At 39.2% G+C, this 19174-nt stretch overlaps 1 protein-coding gene across 3 annotated transcripts in view; it reads right to left on the bottom strand.

Annotated features, from left to right (window-relative positions):
* LOC128657287 (gastrula zinc finger protein XlCGF17.1-like) overlaps positions 1–19174 on the bottom strand; it is a 97623-nt gene that overhangs the window by 62419 nt on the left and 16030 nt on the right. For 2 of the 3 annotated variants that reach the window (XM_053711572.1, XM_053711571.1), the window contains 3 exons: positions 4454–4600; positions 4081–4207; positions 2142–2225 (listed from right to left, as the gene is read on the bottom strand). In XM_053711572.1, coding sequence (XP_053567547.1) covers positions 2142–2225; positions 4081–4207; positions 4454–4468 — 226 coding nt within the window. In that variant the 5' untranslated portion in view covers positions 4469–4600. Of the gene's footprint in view, positions 1–2141; positions 2226–4080; positions 4208–4453; positions 4601–18290; positions 18397–19174 lie in introns of all 3 variants that reach the window. The other variant, XM_053711570.1, reaches the window with a different exon arrangement.

Genomic DNA, 19174 nt, shown 5'->3' with positions numbered 1-19174 from the left:
GTGGATGAGAACCTGGAAACCCACGTCTTTTCCTAAATGAAGACCAATCAGAAGAGGCCAAAGTGGTTTACAGTATTATTAATATGCAGAAACAAAGATGGAACAAAGCAAATAAGTTCCTAAAAAGGTCTATTTTCAGGATCAAACTCCCCTTGTCAATAAATAAGGGAGGTAACTAAGGTTCTTACATTCAGATAGAACATCTGTATAAGGCTCCACATAACTTATCAGAAGAAGGTTGAACATGGTGATCAATAAACCCAAAGAGTTATTAGTGGAACTACAGAAACTACAGAAACTAGTGCATAAAGAACATATGGGACCAGCATATTTAGTGGTTAAGGCACTTGGCTATCTAAGGGTTGTGAAAGAGTAAAACATACAATTAATACTATACATGTATCTTCTCAATAGACTCTCAGAAATTTAGAACAAAATCAAAATTTTCTTATAAATGTGGATAATAATGGCGTAGTAAAAAAAAAAAGAAAGAAAGCAGCAACTCCAGTTACTACTAGTAACACATAAATACCAGATACAGGTATTTGCACCAGTAAATAAATACGTTACCACATAATAGTGCTAACTGCCCATCTTATTAGACGAGCGGAATAAAAAGAATAACATTAAGTGTCAGGGGAGGCTCTGTGTTTCTGTCCCTCCTCTTTAAAAGGAAACAACTCTTTGTTGGTTAGTGCTATTAGGGTGAGCCAAGATATATGATCCACAGCAGATTAAAGTGATGGTTAACTCAAGCTTATGAATTTTAATACTTTGGATGTACTCCTCGATATGCGCACAGTGATGCCTGAATTTTTTTTAAGATAAAGTTTTTTTCAATGAAAATATTACTTTTTAAAGCTACTCCACAACCTGTGCCCAGCCGCCTCCGTCTAAGAATTTCTGCAATCTCAATTTGACAGACAGGTGCATCGTCCAATATGGACTGCACAATACACCCTATGTGAGTCTAGTATAAGCACGCTCACATGCTGGTGATTTAAAGCAGAATCGCCAGAACTACTACTGTACAAATGCAGTTTTAGCTCCGATCTCACCGCTGCTTATAGTGAACAGTCAATCTTCCTGTCAGTAGCAATTCACTGTTCACTGCAGCGGTGAAAACAGCACTAAAACTATAGTCATTAAAAGTATTTTTAAAGTAAAAGAACATTTATAATTATTATTTTTTTTAATTTATAAGGTGCTACATATTCCTTATTGATTATAAGCACACAGTGGGGGGGTTGTTGCAGTACATTAGGGCACTATTCAGGAAAGCATTCAGCCCTTCAATTTAGAAGAAAAAAAAAACATGTGCTGTTTTCACTACTGCAGTGAACAGCGAATTGTTACTGACAGGAAGATTCACTGTTCACTATAAGCAGCAGTAAGATCGGAGCTAAAACTACATTTGTTCTGGCGATTCTGCTTTAAATCAAATTCTCAGACAGAGGCGGCTGGGGCGCAGGTAACGGAGTTGCTTTAACCCTTTGAGTGCTAAGCAATTTCCCACCTGGGTGCTAAGCTGATTTGAGTTTATTTTTATTTTTTTTAATATATATATTTTTTTTAACTTTTTTTTCCAGATCCCCAAGACTTATATAGTTGGAAAGGTTAGGCTATTACCTTTCCAACGGTGGGTCTTGGCGGTCTGTAGCTGCTTAGATGCCTGAGAAACTGGCTTCTAAGCAGCATGCCCCCTTTCTCTATACTTGTCATTGTGATTTTTCAATAAACTTGCGCGGTGACATCATCACGTTATTGCGCATGACGTCACTGCACAAAACGTGAAGCCCCGGCGATGCCTGTCACTATACAGGCCCGATTACCGGGGTAGGAGCGGGTGGGAGCTCCAGATCTCCCTTAAGGTGGGAGAGTACTAGTGACGGCTCTGAGCCGTCGTTAGCACCTGACTGACACAATTTGCAATGGCTCAGAGCCGTCGTTAGCACTCAAAGTAATATTTTAATTGAGAAAAAAAAAGTTTATTTAAAAAAATATTCAGGCATCACTGTGCACATATCGAGCAGTACATCCAAAGTATTAAAATTCATAAGCGTGAGTTTACCATCACTTTCATTTACTAAACAAGAAAAGTTACTTCATGGTAAACTGTCACATAGGAATTTATTACTCACCTTTGTTATTTGGAAAACTGCTCACATACGGCTCCTCTCTATGCTCAATCTGTGTAACAAGTAAAGGTTTCACACAAACATATCCTGTATAGACATAAATCACAGATAATGTGAGAAGGAAACCACTATATGGTGCCAAAAAATAAATAAAATTACCATTAGCTGGTTACTAAGTAAAACAAAGCTTCACAGGTCCTGCTGCTGAAAGTTATTTTAACTTCATCACAAATAGGTTTAGAGTAAAAGATTTTATTTTATAGCAAAAAAATAAAAAAACACATTTGCAATTATAAAGTATATTGTAAACATTCTTCTAATAAAATCTGAAATACACTGCAGTGTATTATATGTGTCTTTAAACCATGTATAAAAATATATGTTATATAACCCAGTTTGATTTTCTCATTTTCATATTTCTATAACCCAATTTTAATGTAAGAGATTTGTATAATATATATATATATATATATATATATATATATATATATATATATATATATATATATATATATATATATATATATATATATATATATATATATATATATATCATAATTATCATCATGCTCTGTGTGTGTTATTTGGGGGTGGGTCTCTTTTGCCATTTTAACCACCTGCCAGTGATAGGGATATGAGGCTTCTCACTAAATATTGACAAAAGGTGAATATTACATATAAAGATAATAAGGTCTCTGTTTCTATGTCTATCACTTGCAGCTTACAGTGACATGAGACCCTGCATTGGAAATAAGGGTCACCTGCCCCTATGAGTGGTGACAGTAGCCAGATACTGAGCCCCACGAGCCGCTGCTTCCCGCAACCAGAGCTATAATGAAGAGCCTATGACTCTAGGCACTCACTGTGTGTTATGACATCACGCACATGTATGACAGGATCAATATGGGCCAGTAGCACAGTGTGTGATGTATAAATGGTGGTGGGAATGTAAAAAATCAAAGAAAGGTAATCTCTGTGCTGTACAAAAAAAACTATAAAGCAAGTGGTATAAAAACAGACTATGAAAATATAAATTTACCCCTCAGAAAGATGAGGAGAACTTAATACCACTGCGCTGAATCAACAGCTTAAAATAGTTACTAAGTAGACAGATATGATACTTCAATTATAAAAACATTTTATAGCATATAAAAGTATACAAATAGCACACAGTAGCCCTATCTGAACAATATACGTTGATCAGGTGTATGTGAAACAAAATAAGTGCAGTATCAGAAAACAGCATTAAAAAAATAACAATAAAAAATCAGAAATAATACACAATGCAAAAGATTGGATCTTTTTCTAACTTAAAGGGACATTAAACCCACATTTTTTCTTTCATGATTTAGAAAGAGAATGCAATTTTAAACATCTTTCTAATTTACTTCTATTATCTAATTTGTTTTATTCTCTTGATATTCTTTGCTGAAAAGCATATCTAGATATGCTCAGAAGCTGCTGATTGGTTGCTGCACATAGAAGCCTCGTGTGATTGGCTCACCAATGTGCATTGCTTTTTCTTCAACTAAGGATATATAAAAAATGAAGCAAAATAAATAATAGAAGTAAATTGTAATGTTGTTTACATTTGTATTCTCTATCTGAATCATGAAAAAAAGATTTTGGGTTTAGTGGCCCTTTAAGTATTGTATCTGTCTACTTAGTAACTATTTTAAGATGTTGATTCAGCGCAGTGGTATTAAGTTTTCCTCATCTTTGTGAGGGGTAACTTTATCTTTTCATACATGGTGGTGGGACCTCAGGGAGCAGTGCAAGGTACACAGGACTGAATATCTCATGAATAATTTTATTAAGTAACAAATGTCTGTAATAAATAACACACAGATTTTATACCATTTTAACACAAGCCCAGATTATGTGTCACTTATATGTGTTTTCCTATTTGTCACATCCCCTGTAGAGTTATATAAATTATTACCTAGAGACCTGAGGGTCTGATAATTCTCCATCATCACATACTTATAAAGCTCTTTTTGTTCTTCAGTTAAACAGCCCCACTCCTCCTCCGAGAAATAAACTGCAACTTCATCAAACTCCATTTGTTCCTTACAATTAAAAAAAAATAAAAACCATCAAAAACCAAATTAAACTTGTAAAGTGTAAACCACAAAACGCAAACTGTGACAATGACCATGAATAAACTCAGAGTTAGGCCAGAGACCATGTACAGCGCATATGGTCAATGTGCTCACTTCCCCTGAGGTTGTGTTGTGTGTGAGGTATAAAAGCCGCTCAGCACCAGACGTCACACACAGCAGCAGATAAGTAACAATATGACTAATCATGCTCACCCCCCTAGTCAGCATGTAGATCTCTAAGGCTTGGTTCTTCTCAGTCGTCGTCTTGTTGGGTTCAAGTCAGTGAGTCTGGCTGTGGTCTCTCAGTGAGGTATGTGACATGGAGTAACAGGTACCCACCTTGTGATCCGCAGTAACAATCTAAACAAGAGAGGAAGTGTAAATGCTAAAGTAAAGACACAAGAAGACATATCCTTATTACAGAAATACTAGTGTACTGCAAACGTTTGCATGCAAGCAATAAGGGGTTTATTGCGGGTTTTGCGCTCGTCAGGCTTACCACTGGTATTACGAGTTGAAAGTAAACGCAATTTACGCTAGAATGATTACTGCAACGTCAGATCTTTTGTTAACTGTTTCACGAAACAGAAAAGTTGCACAAAATACATTACAAAGTATAGTTACACCTCATAATAACACTATCTAGTAAAAAAATATTGCGTACAAAAGCTCAAAGATATCAGAAAAAAAGGCAGGTTTTAACATAGAGATACATACATATACATGTCTAAAGATATATATGTATGTATATTTATATGTCTGTATATATCTATATATGTGTCTTGTGACAGAGTCTGGTTTGGTGATAGAGGAAGTATATATTAGACCAAGTTTAATACATTTCACTTTACCATTTTTGCTAAGAAACCCCAGGGAAGCGATTAGTGTTTTTTAGTTGTGAATACCCTACAGCTGCTAAAGACAATTAAACTCATGAATACTGCTCCTAGGGTTTAAAAGGGACGCATTTATTTAGCTAAGTAGATTACAGCAAGGCAGGAGGCCTGATATGGTGTATTGTGAAAAATATGAGGTACTAAACGTTTTGCTGGATTTCTGTTTGCTGTTACATTCTGTAAAGGACATTTGTGTTGCTAAGGTTTGCTGTTTTGAAAGCTTGTGCAGAGAAGACTGTCCTTTTGCCTTACATGTGAAGAAACTGTATGCTGCTGTCACCTTGCTATTTTGGAAGAAAATAAAGTTTTGAAAACTTTAACTGTATTGTCCTCTATTGCATTTAAACCCTAGAAGACAGTGGTTGCCAAAGATCCTCGTTACAGTATATATATATATATATATATATATATATATATATATATATATATATATATATATATATATATATATATATATGTATATACAGACATATAAAGTAGGGAACATGAAGGAACCAGTCATATAAATATCAAAACCAATTTATCAGTTACAACACCAGGGTAACACTGCGATAAAAGTCACCAAAACCTTATAAAGCTCCTACGTAACAAAGTTCACTTTCTATAAATCCCTTATACATATCCATATAGGAAAACAGGAAAGCAACACGCCGCATTACCAGGGACTCACTGCCAGCGATCATTCCGATCCACAACCGATCATGTCGCAAGTATTCTGCGTGTGTCAGCGTCAATGACGTCACAGGTCCGGGACTCTCAGTGAAAGAGAAAAGCAGCTACAGGACCAGGTAGAGGCTCGCAGTAAGTTCAGTGAACAGCGAGCAATCCAACTGGTAAATGGAACTTAGAATCAAGAAAGAGGAGATGCTCGATAAAAAAAAATCCAAAATCTTTATTATAATCCAACTCATAAGAGGAGGAATCAAGAGAGTGTGATAGACCGTAGCATCACAGGCTTACGTGTTTCGGCTTACACCGTAATCATAGCCTAAGGTGCTGTGCCAAACCCACAACTTAAAACAGGGTTAAAATAATATACGCCCTAAGATACACTGGCCAATGAACGACACGTATGGGATACAATTGAAAACATTAGTAACAGCTGATATTCACATTTATATACACAGAACAGATACATTTACTTCATATATATGATGTGTATATAATGTTCAATTTAAATTATAAATAAAAAAACTTTGAACCTCTAACAAGTCATATAAATATAGCAGGTAATACAAAAAGTATATTATATATTCCAACTTACAAAAAAACATAATTTATGCTTACCTGATAAATTTATTTCTCTTGTAGTGTATCCAGTCAACGGATCATCCATTACTTGTGGGATATTCTCCTTCCCAACAGGAAGTTGCAAGAGGATCACCCACAGCAGAGCTGCTATATAGCTCCTCCCCTCACTGCCATATCCAGTCATTCGACCGAAACAAGACGAGAAAGGAGAAACCATAGGGTGCAGTGGTGACTGTAGTTTAATTAAAATTAAGACCTGCCTTAAAAGGACAGGGCGGGCCGTGGACTGGATACACTACAAGAGAAATAAATTTATCAGGTAAGCATAAATTATGTTTTCTCTTGTTAAGTGTATCCAGTCCACGGATCATCCATTACTTGTGGGATACCAATACCAAAGCTAAAGTACACGGATGATGGGAGGGACAAGGCAGGCACTTAAACGGAAGTAACCACTGCCTGTAGAACCTTTCTCCCAAAAACAGCCTCCGAAGAAGCAAAAGTGTCAAATTTGTAAAATTTTGAAAAGGTGTGAAGCGAAGACCAAGTCGCAGCCTTGCAAATCTGTTCAACAGAGGCCTCATTTTTAAAGGCCCAGGTGGAAGCCACAGCTCTAGTAGAATGAGCTGTAATCCTTTCAGGGGGCTGCTGTCCAGCAGTCTCATAGGCTAAGCGTATTATGCTCCGAAGCCAAAAGGAGAGAGAGGTTGTCGAAGCTTTTTGACCTCTCCTCTGTCCAGAGTAAACGACAAACAGGGCAGATGTTTGACGAAAATCTTTAGTAGCCTGTAAGTAAAACTTCAAGGCACGGACTACGTCCAGATTATGCAAAAGACGTTCCTTCTTTGAAGAAGGATTAGGACACAATGATGGAACAACAATCTCTTGATTGATATTCCTGTTAGAAACCACCTTAGGTAAAAACCCAGGTTTGGTACGCAGAACTACCTTGTCTGAATGAAAAATCAGATAAGGAGAATCACAATGTAAGGCAGATAACTCAGAGACTCTTCGAGCCGAGGAAATAGCCATCAAAAACAGAACTTTCCAAGATAAAAGTTTAATATCAATGGAATGAAGGGGTTCAAACGGAACTCCATGAAGAACTTTAAGAACCAAGTTTAAGCTCCACGGGGGAGCAACAGTTGTAAACACAGGCTTAATCCTAACCAAAGCCTGACAAAATGCCTGGACGTCTGGAACTTCTGCTAGACGCTTGTGCAAAAGAATAGACAGAACAGAGATCTGTCCTTTTAAAGAACTAGCTGATAAGCCTTTGTCCAAACCCTCTTGGAGAAAGGACAATATCCTAGGAATCCTAACCTTACTCCATGAGTAACTCTTGGATTCACACCAATAAAGATATTTACGCCATATCTTATGGTAGATTTTCCTGGTGACAGGCTTCCGAGCCTGTATTAAGGTATCAATGACTGACTCGGAGAAGCCACGCCTTGATAGAATCAAGCGTTCAATCTCCATGCAGTCAGTCTCAGAGAAATTAGATTTGGATGATTGAAAGGACCTTGTATTAGAAGGTCCTGCCTCAGAGGTAGAGTCCATGGTGGAAGAGATGACATGTCCACTAGGTCTGCATACCAGGTCCTGCGTGGCCACGCAGGCGCTATCAGAATCACTGATGCTCTCTCCTGTTTGATTTTGGCAATCAGTCGAGGGAGCAGAGGAAACGGTGGAAACACATAGGCCAGGTTGAAGAACCAAGGTGCTGCTAGAGCATCTATCAGCGTTGCTCCCGGGTCCCTGGACCTGGATCCGTAACAAGGAAGCTTGGCTTTCTGGCGAGACGCCATGAGATCCAGTTCTGGTTTGCCCCAACGATGGACCAGTTGAGCAAACACCTCCGGATGGAGTTCCCACTCCCCCGGATGAAAAGTCTGACGACTTAGAAAATCTGCCTCCCAGTTCTCTACGCCTGGGATGTGGATTGCTGACAGGTGGCAAGAGTGAGACTCTGCCCAGCGAATTATCTTTGAGACTTCCAACATCGCTAGGGAACTCCTGGTTCCCCCTTGATGGTTGATAAAAGCCACAGTCGTGATGTTGTCCGACTGAAATCTGATGAACCTCAGTGTTGCTAACTGAGGCCAAGCTAGAAGAGTCTTGAATATTGCTCTTAACTCCAGAATATTTATTGGGAGGAGTTCCTCCTCCTGAGTCCACGATCCCTGAGCCTTCAGGGAGTTCCAGACTGCGCCCGAACCTAGAAGGCTGGCATCTGTTGTTACAATCGTCCAATCTGGCCTGCGAAAGGTCATACCCTTGGACAGATGGACCCGAGAAAGCCACCAGAGAAGAGAATCTCTGGTCTCTTGATCCAGATTTAGTAGAGGGGACAAATCTGAGTAATCCCCATTCCACTGACTTAGCATGCATAATTGCAGCGGTCTGAGATGCAGGCGCGCAAATGGCACTATGTCCATTGCCGCTACCATTAAGCCGATTACTTCCATGCACTGAGCCACTGACGGGCGAGGAATGGAATGAAGGACACGGCAAGCATTTAGAAGTTTTGATAACCTGGACTCCGTCAGGTAAATTTTCATCTCTACAGAATCTATAAGAGTCCCTAGGAAGGAGACTCTTGTGAGTGGTGATAGAGAACTCTTTTCCACGTTCGCTTTCCACCCATGCGACCTCAGAAATGCCAGAACTATCTCTGTATGAGACTTGACAATTGGAAAGCTTGACGCCTGTATCAGGATGTCGTCTAGATACGGAGCCACCGCTATGCCTCGCGGTCTTAGAACCGCCAGAAGTGAGCCCAGAACCTTTGTAAAAATTCTCGGGGCAGTGGCCAACCCGAAGGGAAGAGCTACAAATTGGTAATGCCTGTCTAGAAAGGCAAACCTTAGGAACCGATGATGATCTTTGTGAATCGGTATGTGAAGGTAGGCATCCTTTAAGTCCACTGTGGTCATGTACTGACCCTCTTGGATCATGGGTAGGATGGTCCGAATAGTTTCCATTTTGAATGATGGAACTCTGAGGAATTGTTTAAGATCTTTAGATCCAAGATTGGTCTGAAGGTTCCCTCTTTCTTGGGAACCACAAACAGATTTGAATAAAATCCCTGTCCTTGTTCCGTCCGCGGAACTGGATGGATCACTCACATTACAAGGAGGTCTTGCACACAGCTTAGGAATGCCTCTTTCTTTATCTGGTTTGCTGATAACCTTGAAAGATGAAATCTCCCTTGTGTAGGAGAAGCTTTGAAGTCCAGAAGATATCCCTGAGATATGATCTCCAACGCCCAGGGATCCTGAACATCTCTTGCCCACGCCTGGGCGAAGAGAGAAAGTCTGCCCCCCACTAGATCCGTTTCCGGATAGGGAGCCTTTCCTTCATGCTGTCTTGGGGGCAGCAGCAGGCTTTCTGGCCTGCTTGCCCTTGTTCCAGGACTGGTTAGGTTTCCAGGCCTGCTTGGATTGAGCAACAGTTCCCTCTTGTTTTGAAGCGGAGGAAGTTGATGCTGCTCCTGCCCTGAAATTTCGAAAGGCACGAAAATTAGACTGTTTGGCCTTTGATTTGGCCCTGTCCTGAGGAAGAGTATGACCCTTGCCTCCAGTAATGTCAGCAATAATTTCCTTCAAGCCAGGCCCGAATAAGGTCTGCCCCTTGAAAGGAATGTTGAGTAATTTAGACTTTGAAGTCACGTCAGCTGACCAGGATTTAAGCCATAGCGCCCTACGCGCCTGGATGGCGAATCCGGAATTCTTAGCCGTTAGTTTAGTCAAATGAACAATGACATCAGAAACAAATGAGTTAGCTAGCTTAAGCTTGTCAATAATTTCATTCAATGGAGATGTATGGATGGCCTCTTCCAGGGCCTCAAACCAGAATGCCGCCGCAGCAGTGACAGGCGCAATGCATGCAAGGGGCTGTAAAATAAAACCTTGTTGAATAAACATTTTCTTAAGGTAACCCTCCAATTTTTTATCCATTGGATCTGAAAAAGCACAACTGTCCTCAACCGGGATAGTGGTACGCTTTGCCAAAGTAGAAACTGCTCCCTCCACCTTAGGGACCGTCTGCCATAAGTCCCGTGTAGTGGCGTCTATTGGAAACATTTTTCTAAATATAGGAGGTGGGGAAAAGGGCACACCGGGTCTATCCCACTCCTTGCTAATAATTTCTGTAAGCCTTTTAGATATAGGAAAAACGTCAGTACACACCGGCACCGCATAGTATCTATCCAGCCTACACAATTTCTCTGGAATTGCAACTGTGTTACAGTCATTCAGAGCAGCTAATACCTCCCCAAGCAATACACGGAGGTTCTCAAGCTTAAATTTAAAATTAGAAATCTCTGAATCAGGTTTCCCCGAGTCAGAGATGTCACCCACAGACTGAAGCTCTCCGTCCTCATGTTCTGCATACTGTGACGCAGTATCAGACATGGCTCTAACAGCATTTGCGCGCTCTGTATCTCTCCTAACCCCAGAGCTATCGCGCTTGCCTCTTAATTCAGGCAATCTAGATAATACCTCTGACAGGGTATTATTCATGATTGCAGCCATGTCCTGCAAGGAAATCGCTATGGGCGTCCCTGATGTAATTGGCGCCATATTAGCGTGCGTCTCCTGAGCGGGAGGCGAAGGGTCTGACACATGGGGAGAGTTAGTCGGCATAACTTCCCCCTCGATAGGAACCCTCTGGTGATAATTCTTTTATAGATAAAGACTGATCTTTACTGTTTAAGGTGAAATCAATACATTTAGTACACATTCTCCTATGGGGCTCCACCATGGCTTTCAAACATAATGAACAAGTAGGTTCCTCTGTGTCAGACATGTTTAAACAGACTAGCAATGAGACTAGCAAGCTTGGAAAACACTTTAAAGCAAGTTTACAAGCAATATAAAAAACGTTACTGCACCTTTAAGAAACACAAATTTTCCCAAATTTTGAAATAACAGTGAAAAAATGCAGTTACACTAACGAAATTTTTACAGTGTATGTAATAAGTTAGCAGAGCATTGCACCCACTTGCAAATGAATGATTAACCCCTTAATACCAAAAACGGAATAACAAATGACAAAAACGTTTTTTAAACAGTCACAACAACTGCCAAAGCTCTACTGTGGCTTTTTACCTCCCTCAATACGACTTTTGAAGCCTTTTGAGCCCTTAAGAGAAGTCCTGGATCATGCAGGAAGAAGCTGGATGTCTGTGTCTGTAATTTTTGCTGTGCAAAAAAAACGCCAAAATAGGCCCCTCCCACTCATATTACAACAGTGGGAAGCCTCATGGAACTGTTTATACGCAAAATTCAAGCCAGCCATGTAGAAAAAACTAGGCCCCAATAAGTTTTATCACCAAACATATGTAAAAAACGATTAAACATGCCAGCAAACGTTTTAAAATACACTTTTATAAGAGTATGTATCTCTATTAATAAGCCTGATACCAGTCGCTATCACTGCATTTAAGGCTTTACTTACATTACTTCGGTATCAGCAGCATTTTCTAGCAAATTCCATCCCTAGAAAAATATTTTAACTGCACATACCTTATTACAGGAAAACCTGCACGCTATTCCCCCTCTGAAGTTACCTCACTCCTCAGAATATGTGAGAACAGCAAAGGATCTTAGTTACTTCTGCTAAGATCATAGAAAACGCAGGCAGATTCTTCTTCTAAATACTGCCTGAGATAAACAGTACACTCCGGTACCATTTAAAAATAACAAACTTTTGATTGAAGAAATAAACTAAGTATAAAACACCACAGTCCTCTTACGACCTCCATCTTAGTTGAGAGTTGCAAGAGAATGACTGGATATGGCAGTGAGGGGAGGAGCTATATAGCAGCTCTGCTGTGGGTGATCCTCTTGCAACTTCCTGTTGGGAAGGAGAATATCCCACAAGTAATGGATGATCCGTGGACTGGATACACTTAACAAGAGAAATAATAATAATGAATAACATAAGATCCAAACAGCAAATAAATATGCAATTAAATAATTTAAAGAAAAATAAAATAAACAAAATAAGGAAATTAAATGACAAAAAACAAAAAAACATATCTGATGCATATTTTCAGAACCATCATGCAGTGTAATACAATGTAAAATCCAGATTTAAATTTGAGTTTAAACCTAAATCCGCCACATCATATAAGATGCTAGGCACATTACAATTAGCTATTACTGTCAAACTGGTATAAGTGACATGTAAAGCCACAAAGGGTTAAAAAAAATGCATCTGAATGATGTTATAACTATTGCTATATTAAATTACTCCGAAAAATGTATTAGATCAAATCTGGAGTTCAGACCATAGGGGATCCTGGTGCCCAATCCAATACATCTCCCTTTTTGCTAAAAGTAATTATAAGTCTCCACCACGTTTAGGGGTTTTAACCTTTTCAATGACACACCAACTAAAGGTATTAAGAGAGCTGTTATGTTGTGTTGCAAAATGTTGGACCAAGGGAGTGGAAGACTTCCCAGCTGTTATAGTTGACAAGTGCTCCCCTAATGCGCAAATTAATATCTTGGACCTTACATTGGACACAATTAATCAAATATATCACACCAGTAGAGGTACAATTAAGACATGATTTTATGTCAAAAACTTCACCCTTGATTTCAGATTTAAAAGTTGAGGTAACATGAACATGGTCACATGGTTTGCATTTCCTATGTCCACACTTGAACATACCCAAATGTCTAAGCCATGAAGACAAAGATTGAGTAATAGGTTTTAGATGGGTGGGGGACAGGATGGACCCTAGAGTACGACACTCCCTGTAGGAACACCTCATACCCTTTATAATTACTGTAGAAAGACCATCATCTGCAGCAAGGATAGAAAAATATATTTTAATAATATTACAAATATCTTGATATTGAGCTCTATAATTGGTTACAAAGTGCATACCCTCAAAACCTCCTTTACTTTTATCTGGACATTTTTCTTTTATAAAGGTATGCATCGGCTCAGTTTCCACAGACAGCCTAGCTCTTAATATATCTCTTTGTGGATATTGTCTATCCCTAAGTCTTTTTTCCAAATTGTCTGCTTCTACAAGAAAATCTTTGAGTTCACTACAGTTCCGGCTTATTCTGGTATACTGTCCCTTAGCCCCAGCAAAAGTTACATGCCTGGGATTGCAACTAAAGGCATGAAGGAGAGTATTTCCAGAAATCGGCTTTCGATACACCCTTGTCATCACCTTACCATCAGAACCACCTATGAGTGTAAGATCAAGAAAATTGATCTTTACTGAGTCATGTTCAAAGGTGAACCGAAGGCCCAAATTATTGTTATTAAAATAGTCCACAAAGCAAGGTATCAATTCCTCAGGTCCCAACCAAATCAGCAACAAGTCATCAATAAAGCGTTTGTTAAGTCCTATATAAGACCTGAAGGGATTTCAATCCCCAAAGATGTGCACCAGCTCCCACCAGCCTAGATATAAATTGGCATAGGAGGGGGCAAACTTGTCCCCCATAGCTGTGCCACATCTTTTGAGATATAAATTATCCTCAAATTTGAAGAAGTTGTGAGTAAGTAGGAATTGCGTGACCCTGATAACATATTCTTGAATAATCAGAAAATTTCTGTAGAAAAAGTCAAATAGCTTTGATACCTTCTGAGTGAGGAATCGAGGAGTACAGTGAAACTACATCTATGGTAAGCCATATAGAGCCCTGTTTCCAGTTAACCTTAAAAGATTCAAAACATGTTTGGTGTCTTGTATATAAGAAACAAGAGTGACTAGAGGTTGTAGAATAGAATCCAACCATTGATAGGTATGTTCCAACAGAGAGTCAATACCACTGACTATGGGACGGCCTTTTATCTCAGTTAGGGACTTGTGAACTTTTGGGAGATGGTGGAACCACCATGGGAATTTGACATCCATATATTCTGCTGTTTTCTCATCCAGAAAGCAGTATTCCCCACCATCATCTAATATGTCCTTAAATTCATTTTTGAACCGTATTGTTGGATCCCTAGGCAGAACTTCATAGTCATTGGTATTGCTTAACTGTCGCAACGCTTCCGTTATGTATTGCATCCCATACGTGTCCTTCATTGGCCAGTGTGTCTAGGGCCTATATTATTTTAACCAATAGGGTCTTTTTGTCCCTGTTTTAAGTTGTGGGTTTGGCACAGCACCTTAGGCTATGATTATGGCGTAAGCCGAAACGCGTAAGCCTGTGGTGCTACGCTATATCACACCCTCTTGTTTCTTCCTGGAAGTTTTTTAACAAATTTGTTTATAATAAAGATTTTGGAAATTTGTTATTGAGCATCTCCTCTTCTTAATTTACAGACATATAAACACATAAATACTTATGTACACATGAGTGAGCCAATGACAATCGGTATATATATATATATATATATATATATATATATATATATATTATATTCAGCCACCAATCAACAGCTAGAACCTAGGTTCTTTGCTGCTCCTGAGCTTACCTAGATAAACATTTCAGCAAAGGATAACAAGAGGAGGAAGCAAATTAAATAATAGAAGCAAATTGGAAAGTTGTCTAAAATGGCATGCTCTTTCTAAATTAGAAGAAATAATAAATAAATCTGGGTTTCATGTCCCTTTAATAAAGTGTGTGTTTACTGTAAATATTTAGCATTCAAATGTTCTGCACATAGCAGAATATGTTCTCTGTATGGATACATAGATATATATTTTGTCAGGGTAGCACACGAATGAAAACAGTTTACTTTCAATTCAATAATACGAGCGCAATCCGACTAAAACAAAAAGCTTACTACTAGTCTTAGTGCAATTAACACTTAAGCGGGAACGTTAATTAGCACTCCACTCATAATCTGGCCCTTAATTAATACAAGGCCTATTCGCCCAATCTCCTCAGAACACTGACTACCCTGTCAGCATATGTAGGTAATTAAAGTGAATGTAAACTTTCATGAATTTGTGCTCGGTTTTAAAATACTATTAAAAACAGGGGCACTTTCATTCATGAAAGTTTACATTGCAGAGTATTTTGAAAAATACTTACCTTTATCTTCGGAATTGGATCGCCAAAACCCACACCCCCAGGGCCTCTGTACATACGTCACAAATGACAAAACCGGCTTCCTCCAATCATGGATTCCCCCCAGAGTGTCCATTTCGTGAGGCCACGCCGTAGTTGGAGGAAGCTGGTTTCGTCATTTGTGACGTATGTACAGAGGATCTGCATGCGGGGGGGGGGGGGGGGGGGAATCGGCGATCTGGCTTTGCAGAAGATAAAAGGTAAGTATTTTTCAAAATATGGTGCAATGTAAACTTTTATGAATAAAAGTGCCCCTGTGTTTTTAATAGTATTTTTCAAAAGCGGGCACTGATTTGTAAAAGTTTACCTTCACTTTAAGGTAAAGTAAATAATACAAAACAGAGAAATGTAATATCATAAGTCACAAAACAGTAAGACAGAACAAACTATTATGCTGCTGCAATGATTTCTAGGTCCTGGTATTTGCATGCAGCCACGGTCAAAATTAGAAAGTTTGCACCTGCAGAGGCATAATATTTGTGATAAATATATATGGCATGCTTGGGAATGTAAAGAGGAACTGGGCTTCCTGCTCCAGCGGACTTTGCACACAGCCTGAAACCCAATGGTGGGTTAGAAGTATCTGCAGGTCTGATGAGTAGTGCGATTGTCAGTACAAGTACTGCAGGCATAGAGATGTGCATCTCCCAGCAGAGACTCTGTACAGCTAGACAGACCCCCTCAGTAAACCCACTAACACTTCACCAGCATCTAGCTTGTTCCCTATCACCACTCATACAGGACACTTGGAGACTGGTGATTTGTATCAGTTCAGTTTCAAGGTTACCCGATGACAAATTGCTCCAAATCACCAGGATGATGGGCTTAGTTGTACCTAATTGTAGTCCCAAGTCTTCTAATCAAGACAGCCCATGAGGAAAACTAACTCCATCACAAGGTGAAGGGCTACAGCTGCTCTAGAGATATCATTATGACTATAGTGCCCAATAGGTTTGTGCTATATACGATTGCTACTTTGGCTGCTTTATGCCAGTAGTATATCACTTGATATTGTACATTTATCCAGTTGCTGCCAATTAGGATGGGCCTTCTTTATTATTATCGGTTATTTGTAGAGCGCCAACAGATTCTGCAGCGCTAATTTCTGTCAGCCAATTAACAGTGACATTAAAAAATGTTTTGCTACCTATATTTGCATTGTTTTAAAGTCCATGAAAATACTCCTTGGAAAGCCTTGTGAGTATGTTTATCCTACCTCATTGTGTTCAGTGGTACCCAGTATATGTCCAGCCATTATAAATAGCATATTAAAGTGAAAAAATAGGTCCCCTAAACTGACAAAATTGACTAATGAATACAATTGCATTAAAGGGACAGTCTACTTGAAAATTTGTATTTTTTAAAAAGATAGATAACCCCTTTATTACCTATTCCCCAGTTTTGCATAACCAACCAGCCTTTTATGATTACATTGTAGCTAAGCCTCTGCAGACTGTCCTCCTTACCTCAGTGCTTTTTACAAACTTGCATTTTAATCACTTAGGGCCAGATTATATGTGGAGCGCAAAATATTGCATTCGCTGAAGAACTATTTGCTCTTCAATTTGTAATACTAGCCCACGCTAATGTGCGCTGGTATTACGAGTTAGGTGCAATGTGAAGACGACCTCGCGTTTGCATCGCATGGAAGCATTGCGCTCACAAGAGTGCGCTTCCATAGGCTCCAATGGGAGTCTCGTTCTGATGCCATCAAATACAGCACAGAACCTAAGCGCAGTGAAGGGGGTAAGTAGTGCATTGATGGGGACGTCGAGATGGAGAAAATATTATTAATTTGGCAGTTGCCAAGACCAGAGGGGCTCCGGGTAAGCTCCTGACACCTGAAAATATAGATATGAACAAACAGGCTCCAAACATCCAGAGGCTGTATCCTCACAAATTATATCTTCATAGGGGAGATTATAAAAACATCTAGCTCAATAGGAAATGGCCCACGCATAGGCTAAATTTAAAGCACACACGTGCATACTCGGAGCAGTCCCCTGGCGAGACCCCCACAATGTAATATTGCGGATCATGACGGCCTCTACACTGTTACTCTGGATGGAGAAACTTAACGCTGCACACTAAACCAGTGGCCTGAGACATCCTTGGGTGCAAAAATGCAGATACATGCATAAAGCATAAAAATCCTCTGGTGCCATAAATTACTACCAAAAAGGATCATCTTCAGAAGCCTTGCTTAGGAAGAGTTTCCTAGCTCTGTCCACCTTATGGACACAACTAGGAAGGGAGGTGCCTGAGATTTACCTTTATAGGTAAATCAGTGGAGTGGTGGTTCTGTCTACGCCCCTTTGTGGAGGGGTTCTTTACTGGTAAGTATTAACAGGGAAGGCCAAGATATAGAGACGTATAATATTATAGAGTTTCCCTCTGCCTCACGCACACATCTACCCCCCCAGTATCTTATATAAAGATATATAATATTGAGGTTCCCTGTGCCTCACACACAGCTCACTCACCAGTATCTTATATGCAGATATATAACACTGTGGTCCCCTGTGCTTCACATATACAGCCTCTTCCCCAGTACCTTATATACAAACACACACAGCCCCCTCCCCAGAATACTATGTACAGATACATCATATTATAGAGAGATTCACTCTGCCTCATACCACAGCACCCCCTTCAGTAGCTTAAATGTATATATATATATATATATATATATATATATATATGTATATATATATATATATATATATATATATATATATATATATATATATATATATATATATATATATATATATATATATATCTATATCCTAAACCCAGAAACAACACACAGAGGCAAACAAAAAAAAATTTGCAAAAATGTAAAACCTTATGTTCTGTATTATGTGTGCCAACTTGAAGCCAACAATAAAGCTGTGAAAATTCTCCAAGATCGCGGCTCCCAGTATTAGAATACAGATTCACCAATCAGCACCTGTCAAGGGGTGAAATAAGAGAACAGCTTTAAAGGGACAGTCAAGTCCAAAAAAAACTTTCATGATTCAGACAGGGCATCCAATTTTAAACAACTTTCCAATTTACTTTGATCACCAATTTTGCTTTGTTCTTTTTGGTATTCTTAGTTGAAGGCTAAACCTAGGAGTTTCATATGCTAATTTCTTGGACCTTGAAGGCCGTCTCTAATCTAAATGCATTCTGACAGTTTTTCCACCACTAGAGGGTGATAGTTCATGTGTTTCATATAGATAACATTAAGCTCATGCACGTGAAGTTACCTATGAGTGAGCACTGATTGGCTAAAATGCAAGTCTATATAAAGAACTGAAATAAGGGGGCAATTTGCAGAGGCATAGATACAAGGTATTTACAGAGGTAAAACGTGTATTATTATAACTGTGTTGGTTATGCAAAACTGGGGAATGGGAAATAAAGGGATTATCTATCTTTTTAAAAAACAACAATTCTGGTGTTGACTGTCCCTTTAAAAGGGAGCTGTAGGCAGAGGAGGAGAAATAATAACATGGCGAATAGTGACATCCTTGCTCCTTCCTCCAAAACTCCCACCTCCATCCTTTAAAACTCCATGCTTCCTGCTACAAAACTCCCTCATTTCCCCTCCCTCCTGTAAAACTCCCTCTTCCATCCTCTAAAACTACTTTATGTTTCATCCTCCCTGCTTCATGCTGCTTCCTCCCTTTGGTAAAACTGCCTCCTTTTTGCTACATCCTCCCTGCATATGCTACCTCCTATGT

Source organism: Bombina bombina, chromosome 4 (assembly GCF_027579735.1).
Source record: "Bombina bombina isolate aBomBom1 chromosome 4, aBomBom1.pri, whole genome shotgun sequence".
Taxonomy (NCBI): domain Eukaryota; kingdom Metazoa; phylum Chordata; class Amphibia; order Anura; family Bombinatoridae; genus Bombina; species Bombina bombina.
The sequence above is the reverse complement of the archived record's forward strand: the minus strand, read 5'-3'. Positions and strand labels throughout refer to the sequence as shown.